General features: G+C 37.9%; 1 protein-coding gene across 8 annotated transcripts in view; it reads right to left on the reverse strand.

The window, feature by feature from the left end:
• The window catches only part of Fife (regulating synaptic membrane exocytosis protein fife), a 162596-nt gene that overhangs the window by 40379 nt on the left and 104410 nt on the right, over positions 1-17807 (reverse strand). For all 8 annotated transcript variants that reach the window (XR_006261948.1, XM_043427871.1, XM_043427874.1 and 5 more), the window contains exon 12: positions 8769-8893. Coding sequence is in view for 7 of the 8 variants with exons in the window: in XM_043427871.1 (XP_043283806.1) it covers positions 8769-8893 (125 nt within the window). In the remaining variant the exon portion in view is untranslated. The remainder of the gene's footprint in view (positions 1-8768; positions 8894-17807) is intronic.

A 17807-nucleotide genomic window follows, 5' to 3' on the forward strand; every position in this document is an offset into this window, starting at 1 on the left:
ATTTTCCTATTGTTCATCCGAATGGATAGCAATCATTCAGTATCTTCAAGGTGGCATTGCTGACGTCACTCAATGTATCAGCATAGGAGCATCGTCTCTTATCCCCACCCTCTAAAAAGATTTAGCAACAACCTTAACGATTCTCCGTTGCACTGCAGCCTCCCCGAGATAGTAGATCATTTGCTTTTGCATAAAACACATGTATAAATGGCGAACTAGTGTCGTTAGATAGACGCCGTAACGAACAAGTGATACTCGCGAGGTGGTTTTATCAGCGTCGCACGCAGTTTGTTAAAGCTATACGTGGCAGTGTAAACTAATGGGAGATCATCGTATCGCGTACAAGATCGCAACTAAGCTGACAACAACGGGGAGAGTAAACGTCATAAGTAAATGTAGTTTATAGCGGCGAGGCTGCGAGCTTGTTCTCGCCTAGACATAAGAGATATTGAGGCTAAATGGAACTGTGAGACGGGATGGGCTGGGGGTACGAAAAAAAAAGCAAAACACTACCGAGTTGACCGTTTGATGGACTTAACACTGCAACGTGTTGGGTGGAATATTTATTTATTTTTTACTCGAAAATGATGATGAATTATAATAACCAATGGGATGAAGAATTTTTACTGTCGAAGCAACATTTTTTTCGAGGTCCATTTTTCCCCACTTTCCCATTTTGTAATTATTTTCTCTTTAGACCGGAGCAAAGTAGGATAGATCTAAAGGAAATATCGTATTTTTCAGAAGTTTAAATAGTTTTGTTTATTTCTTAATCTCAGGAAAGACCAGGAAATTCACTTCAATTATTGGCAATTTTTGAAAAATACATTTTCTTGTAGCACGAACCTTTAGACAATTTGTAAAATTTTTTTTACACTGCAATTTCAACCCAACACACTTTGATCACTTGTTTTAAGGTAAGTCCTGTACTGCATGCTAGTCAAATGAGTGCTAAATTTTCAAAACGCTTTTAGACCAAGTTCAACGTACCGATTAAACTTATTGTTAGTACATATGCATTCAAGCATTTTTTATTAACGTGAAAAAATATGAAAAATAATAGTTTTGCAAAACTACCAATTGATAAATGTGAATTTTCATGATGACACATTTTCACAGGTATTTTTCAAAGAATCATCTGTATTTTTTAACCGATTTTATTGCACCAAGTCTCATTTTGTTCCTCATCTGATCCTCTACGAATTCGCCACGTAGATTTTTCTTTAAATTCATTCCTTCAGAAATTATGAATGAAATAGTTTTTTCACTTAATGAACAATTAGCTGCATCAGTGAAACGATCAAGTTAAAAAAATAACTACATGGTGGATTCATAGAGAACCCGTTGACGAACAAAATGAGACTTGTTGCAATAAAATCGATGAAAAAACGCAGATTATTTTTTGTTAAATAACAGTGAAAATGTGTCAGCGTGGAAATTTGCATTTATCAGCTGATAGTTTTGCAAAACTAGCGTTTTTAATATTTTTACATCTTAATAAGATATGCTGTAATACAAATCCACTAACAATATATTTAATCGATACGTTAAACTTGATCTAAAAGCGTTTTGAAAATTTAGCACTCATTTGACTAGCATGCAGTACAGTAGTTACCTTAAGAAGCAGTAAAAAAAACGGGACTTTTCAAAATTTCTTCTATTTACATTTTTTCTAAATTTCATTTTTTTTCTTCCTCTCTTTGAGACACACCTTTTCAAAATTAAAAAAAAACTCCACTTTTCGCCTCCTCTGGAACAATATAGGACACTGTGGGAATGAAAAAATAAAAAATATTCATTTTTCAAAGTACCACGTTCGGTCTCGGTGCCTCGTTTTACCCTGACTTTCTCTATATCAATAGATATTCAAAGATATATACAAGTACTCCGGAAATATCGAATTACTTAAGGAACACGAATAAATCGTGGGAGAACGATAACAGCGAGGGTTGATTGAGGAATATAGGATCGTTACCTCGTGTATCATCAGCATCTCGCAATTTTCCATCCCTTCGGCATACACCCTATCGGCCAAGTGTGCAAACATTTCTACTCGGCGTTGTTATGTATACGATCCTGGCGACCTACATCCAACGACGGAAGCAGCTATGTGCAATTTTACATAACATTTCAACTGTTGTATATTCACATGCAGAGAAGAAAAAAATTGCACAAGTGTCACTTGCACTTCTATATTTATCTTCTCGGCTTACAGAGCAGTGACAATTTGTCTTGATCTGTGAAAATAGGTGCTCTCGAAAGCGTGGATTTGTTTGACTCGTTGAACGATGCGAGCTTTTATTTTATTCTCGAAGTACGCATGATGGGTTATTGATTCTCAATTCTCAATTATTTTGGCCATTTTTAGAAAAAGTATTCGGAGAGAGTTTGAAATAAACGTCGAAACAAAAAATTCGATAAATTACAGAACCGAATGAGTGGCTTATACTTCTGTTTTTGTTTGCTGATGTTGTTTGGATCTGTTCAGATGGAATGGAATTTCGGATGAAGCGAAAATAGCGGAAAATCGATTTATACCAAATGCCGCCACTTTTGAGGCCGTAATGGAAAATAAAGTCTGAACGAACACACGAAATTCGGTTTACCGTCGTTTTTTTCACACGAAACGATAAGCTTTTACTTCACGTGACTTTTCGCTCAAATTGTCTTACTGCGGATGAGTTCAAAAAGAGGCAAGGAAGGACTCTTATCTTTATGCCAGACTGTTCCTCTATTTACGACACCCAAGCGCATCGTTCTTGAATACATACTTTCACCCCGCATTATTCAAAATAAATGTCCTTTTCTCCTTCCCCTTTCTCTCTCTCTCTCTCTCTCGCTCTGCCTCGCTCTTTACTACCATCCTTTTTCCTCAATCTCCCTTTCGTTTCCTCAACTTTTCTCCTCGGCTCGGAGAGGTACTTTGGGGGGGGATGGCAGCACACACTCAGCCAGCTCGAACGAATTTATAGCGCAGCCTCAAGATATTTTTGACCCCTTATAAATTTATAACTCTTTTCATAAATGCAGACTCAACTGCTTCGTGGAAGGGGTATTTGTTTCTCTGCAACGAATAAAAAGAAAAACGTTTCAATTTGACGCCTAAAAAATTGCAACAAGTCTCATTTTGTTCCTTAACTGATCCTCTACGGATCCACCATGTAGTTGTTTTTTTAACTTAATCGTTTCACCGTTGCAGCTAATTGTTCATGAAGTGAAAAAACTTATTCATGAATAATTTATGAAGGAATGAATTTAAAGAAAAATCTACGTGGTGAATTCGTAGAGGATCAGCTGAGGCACAAAATGAGACTTGGTACAATAAAATCGGTTAAAAAATATAGATGATTCTTTGAAAAATACTTGTGAAAATGCATTTTCAACTGTATAAATGCATTTCGGGGAGGGTTTCGGTTTGTCCGGCTGTTCCACTTTGCCCTAATCTCTCCTATTCGAGAAAGAAAGTGCATTTTATGTTTGCATAACATTTCATGTCTTTATTAGAGTTTTTCCATGATGATTTTCCCCAAAATAAGAAAAAAACCTAGAAAAGTCGTTTGAGGGACCGGTAAATATTTTTTTTTAGTCTTAAATTTTGGGAAAATTTCTTTTTTTACATGTACTAACATCCCTTTTCGAGTCATGAAAAAAAAAATCGATTTTTTTTAAGCACCCTAATAAACATAGAGAAATAACCGCCATACGTTTGTAGAATAAAATCAAGAAAAAAATTCTCACTCGTACTTCAAAGAAATCAGTCACGCGTAAGCTCACGATTTCAAACGATTTATCAGAAAACTTGGCGAATTTTTGAGCCCTTGAAAATGACGGTACAAGGCTCAGTTGAATATCACGCAATTTATTATCCGAGCTCGCAAGTCTTTACAGAAAATAATGCAATGTCGAGAGCACGAGGAAGAGAAAACGAGAGATGGAATTAGGGGTGAATCCGAAATGATTGTTCGGCGTGACGAGGAGGGATGAGAGATCTTGGCAGCATCAATGTCCCAGGACTCGTAGAAAATCTAGCAAAATGTCAAACTCACGAACTATAAACATGACGAGCAATATTCTCCTCGACACATTCAGCAAAATTTAGCCAACGTGTATTATTGTCCTCTCCCCACGAAATAACTCGGAGCAAATGAGGATCGTTGCGTCGTACTATTTCGCGTTAAATAAAATGAGCAATTACGTTTCACTGAGTAATTACGACAATTTGAAGCTCGAACGATTCGAAAGAAATTGTACGAGATTGGAGTGCATTTTTCACCGAGTCGAGTTCGCATATTCGACGAAAAAGAATCCCATTTTTAAAGGAAACTGTAAGTGCCTTGAATTTTTCAAAAATTTGTCAACTCGTCGCTAATTGCAGAGAAAATCTAATTAGATTCGTAGCAAAGAGACGTGAAATGAATATTGGACGGAAGTGAGTGACTCGCTGACACTGCACAAAGGTTTCATGGGGAATACGAGAAAAACTGGAATTTCGAAGATGGAAAATTTAACTGATTCAACGTACCTACCCTTTCATCTCGTACTCGCAAAACGCTCCTTTATAGAATTACTGTTTTCTCTCTCTCATTCCCACCCCACCCTATTTCCCCTGGAGGACTTTTTCTCTCCACTTTTTATTCTCCTTAGAATATCTCGGTCGTACTTTCAATAGTGTCCTGAAGCGTCTCCTGGCGAGCTGTTTATCCGGACTTATTGAAAGTGAGTACGTGCAGGGAGAGAGCAACGAGAAAAAAGAAAGAAAATATTTCCAGTCGAGCAGAGAAAAGAAAGGATCGCTGCATTCAAGCATCTACTATGAGGTTTTTCATGTACACCGGAGCACATTCTTTTAGCCTGGTAGAATAACCAAATAAGCCTCGAAATGTAAATCAAATAGAGGAAGAGTTACATACAGCCTGAAAAAAGAGAGCACCGCAGGAACGAGACACAAGACTCTGGGGAATTGGATTTCGAGAAGTTCTCTCAAGATACAAGTATCGCTTTGGACTCCTTCTCGTGCACATAGCCCGCGATGCTTGGCACACATTCAGTGGATTTGTTTGAAATCCTGTACAACACATCCGTCGAAGAAACATGAAAAAGTATGACTATAGATTGGCCGAAAAGTCACTGCAGTGACTTTCACCTTCATTTGAAAATCTCTCACTTCATCAAAAGCCTAAAAAGTCGAAAGTTTACAGCTTTGAATACGTTTGCTCGGGTTTTGTAACTAGCAGCACCAGCAGTGAGAGCGCTTCCGAGATTGGTCGTCGATGATCTCCCAAGTTAAGCAGCTTCGGGCGAGGTCAATACTCGGTTGGGTGACCACTCAGCCATGGACGAGCTGGCACATCAATAAAGCTCCCTTATCTCTCGCTGGGGAGGGCAGTTTCCCGAAATTCTGATGCTGCTAACCGCCCGAAACTCACAATCTGATAATTATAAACAGACGTTTTTATGTCGACCGAATATTCCACGATTTCTCTCGGCCCTTGTGCAAATACGATACGGTTATACATTAGGAAATAAGAGCTGTGGGATTGTGGGGGGAATACGCAATTATTTTGAAGGGAGTCTCACGGCAGATGGCAATTAGTAAAATGGCCAAAAAGCAGATTTGAATGATGAAATAAATTCACGGGCAGCTAGATACAAATATCGTTGATTCAACAAGCTTTTTTGTTGGATCGATAAACCGTGTACGAAGAAAATAAAACTCGTTTATTTAACAAACGGACCACTTGGCGAGTTCGTGACTATGAGAAGTACATATTGACGTGAGCAGAAAATTCCGCGGTACCTCAACCAATTTTTTTTGCGCTCTAATTTGTTTTCTGCGTTATTTTTTCAAGGCATTCGGTTATTGGTACTCTCGAAGTTTATATTTATTAAATGACTTTTTTTCGAGTGTTGGGATGGTTTTTCATTATTTAAAGCTACTTTTAGAAGGTTTGTTGAGAGTATGGATCAGTCGAGTAACCTCATTTGGAATTTTTGAAACCGAAATTCTTTGACACAGTTTGACCGATTAAAAAAGGGCTCTGTCAGCCTACGCAGGACGATGGCAAACTCGGCTGGCAGAGCCTTTTTTTAATCGGTCAAACTGTATCTAAGAATTTCGATTTCGAAATTTGCACTCACGGTTGCGATATACCGATTGATCCATCCTCGTAATTGGCTTGAATTTATTCAATTATTCATGATTTCGAAATATTCGTCGATTGAATTACTCTCTGTGAAATTTCAACCTAGTTTTTTGCTATCTGGAACTGCTATTTGGAAGGAGTATTTTTTTGTCCTAGTTCCATGTGTAGTCTATTCTTGCAATTTGAAGACCGACGTTTGAGTGACAAAATCGCTTAAAAAAAATCACTTTCAAGATCCATCAAATTCTTGATCTATTTCCATTCTCCTTTTCCCTCTTATGAAATCTTACAGAAATCAAATAATCTTTAAGGTGTACTGCATGCTAGTCAAATGAGTGCTAAATTTTCAAAACGCTTTTAGACCAAGTTTAACGTACCGATTTAACTTATTGTTCGTAGATATGCATTCAAGCATATCTTATTAACATGTAAAAATATTAAAAACGCTAGTTTTGCAAAACCATCAACTGGTAAATGCAAATTTCCACGCTGACACATTTTCACTGGTATTTTTCAAAGAATCATCTACGTTTTTTCATCGATTTTATTGCAACAAGTCTCATTTTGTTCGTCAACTGGTTCTCTATGAATCCGCTATGTAGTTGTTTTTTTTAACTTGATCGTTTCACTGTTGCAGCTAATTGTTCATTAAGTGAAAAAACTTTTTCATTCATAATTTCTGAAGGAATGAATTTGAAGTAAAATCCACGTGGTGAATTCGTAGAGGATCAGTCGAGGAACAAAATGAGACTTGGTGCAATAAAATCGGTTAAAAAATACAGACGATTCTTTGAAAAATATCTGTGAAAATGTGTCATCATGGAAATTTGCATCTATCAGTTGACAGTTTTGCAAAACTATCATTTTAAATATCTTTTCACGTTAATAAAATATGCTTGAATACATATCTACTAATAATAAGTTTAATAGGTACGTTGAACTTGGTCTAAAAGCGTTTTGAAAATTTAGCACTCATTTGACTAGCATGTAGTACAGGAGTTACCTTAACATTCGACGAGCAACGAAAAATATTTGAGGGACATTTCGAAAGGATTTATAGATTGTTTCGTAGAACGCAGTACAAATAAATCGTTTATCTCAGGGACGAAAATATAGTCACTAATTGTGAGTGTTATCTATGGGGAGAGCGATAAAATGAAACGTTTATCCAATGTCGAGATACCAATCAATCGCTTTTGATTGAATTCCCATCAAACTATCATCATCATCATTATTCATGTCGTTGTTTAATTGAAAAATGGTTTCGGAGTTATTAACATATATCGGGCCCGAATACCCGGGCACACACAATTTTATCTGCCACCGTTTATGAGAATGGCAATACACACGATCTCGTCTCTCGAGCAACGGTGGAAATATCGTACACGCAAACTGTCACATATTTTCACATCTTCTGTGTTGCCTCGCTCCCTCTCTCGTCGCATGAGCTACTCGTCGCAGCGAGTATCGTTAAAACTGTCGTGCCCACATGTTGGAAAAACGACACTTTGCCTGTCGATACATTAATTAAAATAGCAATAACGCGAAACTGCATCGTTCGACTTTGCCGCATGGCGTTTCCCTTGAATTTTCAGACTTTTCCATATCGCAGCTATATTTTTGTGAAATTTCAATCCTCCACAAAATCTCTTCGGTGCTCGGTATTTTCGATAATAAAATTTTACCGATACCTTCCAAAGCAGAAATGAAAAATAGTCCGAATACTCGGTTGTAGCGTTTTGTAAAAGGAATCTCCCCCCTCCCCCCCACCCTCACTTTTCCCCCGCCCCTCCCCAGTCGTTCTCTTCTCTCTCATGATCATTGATTTGATTTCTTTTCTAATAAATCTTTTTCATTTGCTTAAGGAAGTTTAGACATTAGAATGAAAATGATGTCATCGCTTTTAAACCCATTGCAACTTATAAAGTGAAGTGTATAAGCAAAATCAATTAAATTTACAGACACTTTAGGAGCGTCGTTGCTGAGAAAAATCAATAACAATTTGGGCCAAATAACATGTAACCTTTATGGAAGTCAAGACACATTCAGTGATATCCCTGTTAAAAATGATGCTAAAAATATGAAATTTTTTGGGCAACATGAACAAGGCTTGCTGAATAATGTCAATTTTTTCAGATTTATTAGGAGATTTGCTGAGATTATATTAATAATAATCCGTTTCTCGTGCAGTTTTTTTGAGGCTAGGATCGTCACCGTCCGTGCTTTCGACTGAGCTTTCACCAGTTTTTCGTCTTTTTTTCCCCCAAATCTTCTTTAAAGTGTATGCAACATTGGCAAACTGTAAACTGGCCTAACTTTTGAAAGGTACAGGTCATAACTTTTGGGTAAAAAAAATGACTGTACGGCCTCAACTTCCTTAATAAATATCTCGGGTATTTCAAATTAAGTGGATCATCCCAATTTCATGGTGAGGGACTCTTTTTACAAAGCTGAAAATTTGAGAGGTTTTTGTTTTTGTTTTTCTTGTCTACAAACCACAAAAAAATTGGTTTTTGCGGGAAAAGATTTGGATATTTCTTCTGTACGAAGAAGCCGAATGTGGACGTTGAGTTTATCCTCTCGGATGATGAATATTAAAGCGTTGGCACATTATGTAAGTATTACCTTATCGCCCTTTTGCAGTCCGGCTTTCTCGGCTGGCCCACCGGGAACGGTACAAACGATCGCGGCGTACATGCGTCCATCGAGACTTTTCTTGCCACCGACAACGCGCATCCCGAATCCTCGTGCTGCAACGAAAGAAGAAAGAAAATGTTGAATCAAATAAATAATCGTGATGAATATCGAAAAGTGTACTGCGTAATTCATTAATCATTCTGCCCCTTTTGGATTCTCGAGTATTTGAACACGCATTGCTTGCCAGAACGAAGCCTCGATACACATAATAATGCACTACCGAGGCGTGCACACTTCACTAGATCCGTCAATCACAGCTTCCATGAATCTCGCTGGAATTATACGAATCAGGGGCGATAGGAGAGGGTCGATAAATCCCATGCGAATTAGTACAGTTTATTCTTTCATCGTTCACTGACTCCATCGCAAACGTGCCTCATCGCGAGGGTTATTTCGACCCCATGAATAGGTTTGTTGAAAAAAAAGAGCATCACGATCGTGTGACTATAAATAATTTGATACGAACGTTATAAGAACTTCTCACTTGGAGCTCTGAACATTTCGTCTGAATGAATTGAATGTTCTTGTGTGAGATCAGAAAATAACGTGAATTTTATTTGTTAGGGGGTTTTCGTTCGATTTTTTGGTCAAATGAAAAGCATTCGCGAAAGTGAACAATTTACAAGGTAAAATCGTGTTGTTGAAAAGAAAAAAGATTGGTTTACAGTGAACGAACACGCCTGAGAAGTATAAAGTCCCCGAATTCCTGCGGAGGATTTTTCTCCAGGCAAGCATTCTTTTCAATTCACCTGCAGTCTGAAGCGGTCTTTTGTTGCTTAAGAAATCGATTCACTTGATGTGCAGGATTTTTCATCGATGAAGGGAAGAGCGTGGTCAAAAGCAAGCACGTAACTCCACTAGTGAACTAATCTCTTCGGTGAGTTACAGATTCGAAAGGCTCAAAGTACAGGGAGCGTGTGGACAATGCGATATTGGAAGTCTGAGAGGAAAAGATTATTGCAGGACGAAAGCTCTCGGTTATCGTTGCTTGTAGCCCATTGAGCTGCGACGAATAATGAAAGCTCCATGTAAAAAGTAAAACGAGAGGAAAAAGGGATGTTCGGTCAAAGCGTAATGCATTTTTGTACATATATAAAGAAATAAAATTGACAAGATCCAGTCCATAAAATAATATTGATAGCAAGCTTCCTTTCGTGGCATTCCAGTGGAGAAAGCAAGTTCAACAAACGTATTTAGCATTAGTTGCATGGACACAGAGAAACCTATTTGTTCGAGGTTCCACACGGAATGAAGGAAAACAACGTTCTCAAACGAAGCCTGCAGATCCACTGGATCGCTAACCGCGTGCGTTCCAACATAATAGTCCAAGAGAGGATTGTGGTTGGAAGATAAGCCCACGAAACCGCCACCGTTCAGGCGAGCCTTCAGAGCTGTCGCAAACATTCGGTCTCCTCTCGCGTTATACGCATCTGGCCAACGGAACATCTCGAACAGCCCTTGCTTTCTCCAGCACCAACCCTCTCAGTCATTCCAGTTTCATGTGATCCGTCCACCCCTAATTGTCGCTTCCTCTGCTCGGCGCCTCGCTCATTACGAACGCTCGCGGTTCTCTCGTTGCTCTCAGAAATAAAGAAAAGCTCTTCGATGCGAGCAAGACAAAAATAATCAAACGCGGGTGGGGATGAAATGTTAGAATTACTCAAATTTCGAACAACTGAAATCTCGAGTTTATAAACTTCGAGTGATAATACGGAGACAGATAATTTAGAGTAGAGCTTCGAATGTCGAAAATCAATAAAGTGGAATGTTTAAGGCTCGAAGCACGTTTACATCGAAAATGGAATGTAACAATCGCACATATTTATAGAACGACGACTAAAATATCGTTTTTCTGAAAATTTGACTATCACTCTTTCGATTAATAAACTACGATCAGCGATACTGTGAATATTCACAATTTTGAAAACATAATAACGAAATACTAAATGTTACTGAGATTGGAATACTGAAAGACCAAAAAGTCGAACGGTCCAAATGGCGAAACGTTAGAAAGTCGACCGATCGAAACAAAGAAATGCAACGGAGCTCGAAACACGCGCGTCTCACTAATTTACTCAGACTGGTGATCTCCAATTTCAAACATTGCCATTTCGACTTTCACCCTTTTGAGCCACGGCTCTACTCTGCATATCCAAGTTTTATAGGCTCGAAAAATTCACTTTCGATTTTTTGCTACTCTATAATTCTGGTCCGTCTATAAAACAACTACTCACCATTTTGAATTCGAAAACATAAACATTCGCCATTCGTATGGTCTGTCAAAATTGCGTTCGAAATACAAAAACTATTAAAATATATATTTTCGTGTGAATACGAAATCAAAGGAATATTCGGCTAAACGCGTAATCTCTTAAATAGTCAATCGGAAATAAGAATTTCGAATAACTCATTTTTCTCCATAATCTGATATTACAACTTAAAAGATTTCGAAGTATCGTAAGTACGCTTCAACAATTTGGTTATTTGAAAGCCCTCCTAAAATCTGAACATGCATGAAACAGCCATTTTGTGAACAGATCCAAAATTCTACACAGTTGCGCACTATCAGTATGAGAGTTCGGAACAATGCTGTCGGAGATTGAGCTGACGTCGGTTGTAACAAAGGCTTGGTTCGAAGTGGTGTGTAATATAGTATATGCAGGCGATCCTTGATTTTCATGGTCCCACGATTTCTATTCGATCGTCACATCGAATAGGTAACCTTATACTCCAAGTAACATCGCTCCATTAACCGACGTATTCAATGGATGCCCTGTTATTAGCCATGAACACAAAGTTCTTGCCGAGGGCTTGTCGGCCTTCGAATGAGGTTGAGACTCGCAAGGGCGTACGCAGCTCGTGACTAAGCAGAGAATCAAACCTCTCCAGAGAGCTTCATTCAAAAGACGCATCTTTCTATCCATAATAATAGAATACTGCGTGGGCGAATTTACGCGTGATCAGTCAACCCAGAGGGAAAACCGAACTGGAAGCTTCTAATTCACTGTTCTGTTGTTATATCGAGAAGAGATTTGACAGGCCAATGTCGATTACTTTACGAAATAAATGTATAGCCTAAAAATAGGCATTAGCTGTTGACGTTTCAAACGAGAATTTTCCATGGACTCTTCCTATTTCAAACATCGTCGACGTATCCTAATACGATTTGTTACACATGTGCGAAATGGTTAAATTCTGCTTTTTATCTTTCAACCGAACAAATAAAAATGTTCACTTTTTCGGCTCGGAAGCAGAATTCTTTTTATCCAGCAGGATAAACATTTCCACTTTTTCGGTGTTTATCGTTTTGTCCGGCTGTTACATTCTTCCCTACCTTAATTATTGATCGCTGCATTACTCGGCCTCATTCTTCATACTTCTCGTCGTTAATTAGATTCTGTTTCCTGAGCGTTCATACCACAGGATAATGAGCATTCTTAACTTTTCGTGGCATCAACACGAGGACGGTTCTTCGTGTGAGTATGGAATGAAACATCAATGAAGTTCAGTGACGCACGAATGTGTAAACCTCCTGAAGAAAGTTTTATTAAAAACTGGGAATTAGTTTATTTTTGGAGAACTGTACGGTTGAACTCAAAATGGGGGCTTCGTCGTTAAGCACATTTTTCGTGATGAATTTTCTCTGTTGAATAAAGCTCAACACGCGATAATAGAAAATTTGACTTACCTTTATGAGGGAGTTAGAAAGGAGAATAAAGAATTCTCGAAGGACGGATACAACGATGGAGCTAAGAAAAACTTGAACCCCAATATTTTTAATCGGACAGGAGCTGGCAATACGTCCTCATAATCATCCATAAATGTGGAAAGCACCATGGAGATCGTTACTTTTTTATGGTTGTGATAATGAGCCCTTATAAAATGTAACAGGTCCGAAGGGTGATAATGATTTATCAGCGTTGACAATGGAGCCATAAATGTCTCGAAAACGATATTTCACCCTGCCACGAATTGGATTAACTCGAAAGATTATTATGAGGTATGAGGCCTTTATTTTCATCGTTTCTCAGGCGGGGCTAGAACAGCGATTGGAAGGAGAATAAATCTAGTGAAAAATGAATCGCGATTTAAAAATAGGAGTCTGACTGTAGACTGAGCCAAACCACTGATTGATGAAACTCGAGCTCGTCTCGAATGGCCAGATCATTAAAAGTTCATAGAATAGCCTAAATTTGTTGCTTTCTCGAATGAGCTCAGTCAACATTACGCTACCTTCGAAAATTGCTCAACAATATTATTTCCTCGTGCGATGATGAAAGCCGCCACGGAAGGCCGTGAAACACGGGTTTTGGTGAACCGCACGGACAACCCACCCCCTTTCCACTCAGAATTCAAAATGTCCATCCCCGATACACCAACGGACAGACAGACATGTACTTATTCATTCGAGGGACACGTGTTTCAGAGCGTTTGCCAGATTTGCGACAATCACCTCGTTCATTTAATCATTCGAGAATATGAAGCCAGCCGCGGTGCAACGTCGATCAGGCTTTGGCGTTGTCATTAAAATCTAATCAGTTATCAACTGCATCGGTATAATGCATGCAGCGGATGAATAATACTTGTGACCAATTCATCAGTTATCAACGATATATTTATGCGTTGTTATTAGTAAGAAATTTCGTTGTCAATGTTGGATTTTCGTGACAATGAGAGATTATGCTTTTTTACGAATTATGGTGGCGCGTTCCAGACTATTTTTTATTAGCCAACACTCTGTGACAGTGGATTAAGGTAGTTCGATAGCTGAGTGACGTACAAAAAATAGGGTGCAGCCCCCTTCCTGTGCGAACATCATTCGTTGTGAAATACGCTCCAAAAATCATTCAAATTATCGTTAATGATCGGTAAAAAAATCTATGGTTATGACATTTTACTAAAATTTCATAATTCCTCGTGATTTTGGAATTTTATATTTCCAGCCGTCTGAGACGAGCGCAGCGTTCTAAAGTATAGTGATAATCGTGGCCTGTTTCACGCGACAGCGTTGCCACGCGTCGCGAACCTTGAAATTCTCCCGCTCAAATTCTAATACGCGCGATTTTTATTACAATCATTTCTTTCCCAAAAACTAGAAGGTAGATCGTGTTTTTTTATTATTTTTTTTTTTTCAGAAAATACTCCAACACTGTGCTTTTTTGAATGAAAATCGTAAGAACGGCTCTCGAGTTATTTCGATACACATTTTTTGTTTGACGATTACCATGTGTTCAGATGGAGAAACCATAGAACTTTAACTTGCGATATCTGAAAAACTATAGAGTAGAATTCTTTTTTTTTTTAATTTTTTTAATCGATAGATTTTTCTGATTTTTCGGACTTTGCTATTGAACAACCTTAATATCCCCGTTTTTCTTTTTTTTTTTTTATCCAATTTTATTATAGGATCGGATATAATAAATTCGAAATTCTTTATTTTCAATTTCAAAAGAATTACAATATTTTTTTTTGTTTTTAAACGACTTCGTTCTTCGAGGTTCCCGAACAAAACTGTCACTTCTCTAGATATTTTATTTTTCCTCACTTTCAATTATTTTTTAAGGAAAAGTTGTTCTTTTTACCATCGCTTTTTACCATATGAAAATATCACATTTCGAATACGTCTTCTCTTTCATGTTCCGCTTCCACGATTGTAAACCATTATGAAGCATGCAGGAATGAATAAGTTTCTAAAACAAATGAAAATCTCGGTTATTTGAGTATGGATTAACGGATTTGAATAATTTTGGCTCAGGCCTCGGGTTATGGAGTCGGACGAGGCTACTGAATTTCAGGAAAGTGCTGCACCCAAGAGAAATACGAGTATCATGAAAACGCACACTCGGTGGTTGTGCCAGGTTGTGCGAAGGGTGGTTTTCCGGGCATAGGGAATGTTGGACGTACATCTCAATCCTTTCAACTCGTGTTCGAGCCTCGCAACTTTTGCAAGTATGCATGAGAGCCAAGTTGCTTCCCTTGAATTCGTACAAGGTTAATTCGAAGGCTGAAAAACCCTCGAAATAAAGTTAACTTCGGACTCAATTATATTTGTTTAATAACACGTCGAGTAACAACTGCGGAGGGTTATGGAAGAGAATAAAGCTTAATTAATATTTGACTCATCAGAATATTAAAGTAAAACAAATTTGCACTAATAAAAGATCTTATATTTTCTTAAGACATCGAACATTTCATTTCGTCCTTTGTTTTACTTATCGATACGAAAATTCCAAGTACTAACGAAATAGATCGATGTTTATTGGGCAACAAAATTTATCTCGAAACCGAATTTATCGTTTTTTTGTTTTCCAGCCTTTCATGCTAGTTTTACGATTGTAACTAAATTGGTAATGAAAATTCATAAAATAAAAAACTTTTATCCAGCACAGAAGGGACATCCAACCGACCCGGAAACTCGAATTCGTTTTTTCTACTCTTCAATCGATGTCGCATTTTTGAATTTTATTACTCAATCTAACACACAAAATGACGTGCTACCACAATTTTATCCGATTTTTCGTTCTCTGAGAGTATTAAGCTTATAAGAACATTTGTAATGAACACACACGAGCCTTTCGACCTTCGAGCAGGTGAGTCGAGTTCACCGTCGACACATGATAACCTCATGAGTCTACGGTTCGTATGGAAATCCGAGCACATCGAGCAGCCAGTTCAGAAGGGCTGCTTAATTAAGCGCTTATCGCTCGCCCAGTGGGCGACCGAGAGAGCGAGTGAATGAGAACATGGAGCATTTGAGAAGTGAAGCGAATAATACAGTAATAGAACAGAGTGAAAACGCGAATAGAATAATGTTTCGAGCTACGAAGAGGGCTTAATTTCATTCCGATACACAGGCATTAATTCCTCGAGCACTCGCGCCATTCCTCAACCCGTACGATGTAACTCATATGCCAAATGGAACTATGTGCTTGTACGTAAATTTGAGGATAATAATGTTCAATCTTTCATTAAGAGGATGGATCAGTCGGTATATCGCAGTCATGAGTGCGGGAGAAATAGCTGCAAATTTCGAAATCGAAATTCTTTGACACAGTTCAACCGATTAAAAAAAGGCTCTGTCAACCGATTTTTGCCACTTTTAATCTGTCAAAAATTCCAAGTGAGGTTAGTCGCCTTACCACGAACTAGTTCAGAGCCAACTTCAATTGGGGAAAATCACGAAGTGAACTCTGTTCAATATTGACGACGAAAACTCTTTGAGCGTTCTCGTATATGTTATTGCATTTTTCACAGCAGTCAAAAAAGCAGATTCGTCAGGGAGAAAAATCGTCGATGAGAACGAATCGCTTTTTACAAGTTTTTGCTTCCTACGAGTTTTATTTTTGATGGAGATTCAATAATCGGTTACCTCATTCCATTATGCAACTAGTAAAAGAGGAAATTAGAATTCTTTCGATAAGCATAGAGCACACCGTGTTGAAGCGCGAAAAGTGTGTTCTGTACCGTTACTCCGATCGGTTGCCAGCGGCTGCTTCCTGTCCAATGGCATGTAATTATCATCGTTCGGATAAAGGCCCACAAACAGCCCACGCAGGTTGAAATATCGTGTGCTGGGAATACCAGTAAAGTCGTGCTAGTTTTAAAGTGAAAATATGCCTCGATTCGGATACGCGATTATACAATAGGACGATACCGGGAACCCTGCATTCACATCAGAATAAGGAGGTTGAAGCGTATCTTATGTTAAAACTATTTTTCAACTTTGCACATTAAAATTTTTTAAACAGAAAGCTTAAGTCAGTATTAAACTTCTGGCGGTATATGCCGATGAATCACCGTCGCGAAATTGAGATATTTATTGTTGAAGTTTGCAATTTTTCGAAAGCTTCCGCATAAGGGCCCATGTTTAACCTTGTCATTTTCAACAATGAATATCTCGATTACTAGGAAGTGAAACCTCTCCAAATTTTTCACACATAATTAAGCGCTATTCAAGAAGATTCACGTAAATTTTCAATTCATTAATTTGGAATAATAAAATCTAATGTATTTTTCGTATGATGTCCTATATATATCGCTTCAACTTCCTTTTACTTGTGATTCGAAAAAGCAACTGAACTTCTTTGCTCTTTTAATGATGAAAGAAACGATTAAAATTTATTCGAAAAATTATTAAAATTATGTGTAACTTAATGGTTCAGATTGATCAATTTTTAATATAATGTTAAAATACTTTCGTGGTAAAATCGTCAAGCTAAATGTGACAACAGCCAATTTCTATTTACATACGTATGCATATCTATATTTTAAACCAACTGGCTCATGGTGTTGTCAAACAAACCTTCTGCCGTTTATGTCATTATTACTCGTTAACCCCAAATAAGTGTTTTTCTTTTTCCATCCCAAGTGATTTTCACCGGTAGCAAAGCTTTCTGAAAACATTATTAAAGACATTCTATTTTCTTATTCTCGTTTTTGGCTCTTCAAAGTTGGAAGGATCCTATTTTATTAAATCCAAATCGTCGTCACGCAGGGAGTGTGCCTGTCATAAGAGCCTAAAATGTGATTTTTGTAAATTATTTTCTCGACAAGTGGACGGTAGATCCTACAATAATTCCAGGTAGCACGTTGTATATTTCTAGCATATTTCCAAATTTCTACTCTTGAAGTTGGAATTTTCGATTTCCAGCATTAGATTCGCGTGATCTTCCTTAACTGCAATGTTTTCGGGGAGAGTGAATCTGCAGTTCGATCTAAAATTATTTTATTCGCTTAATCATATTTGACCTTGTGATGGTCATATATTTCATTGGCATTCCGTAATGCCACATTTCGTTGTTCCAATGACTTTTTTTCTCAGTTTGCAGTACATCAGGAGATGGAGGCTAGGCATAATTTCAAGTTATTTCGGACATAACGATCTCATTTTGATTGAGTTTCGTAGCATAATAAGACTATATTCAAACGGAGAAACGAGCTCATCCGTCATCGATAACTTCGTGAAAA

Source organism: Venturia canescens, chromosome 9 (assembly GCF_019457755.1).
Source record: "Venturia canescens isolate UGA chromosome 9, ASM1945775v1, whole genome shotgun sequence".
In the NCBI taxonomy this organism is placed as follows: domain Eukaryota; kingdom Metazoa; phylum Arthropoda; class Insecta; order Hymenoptera; family Ichneumonidae; genus Venturia; species Venturia canescens.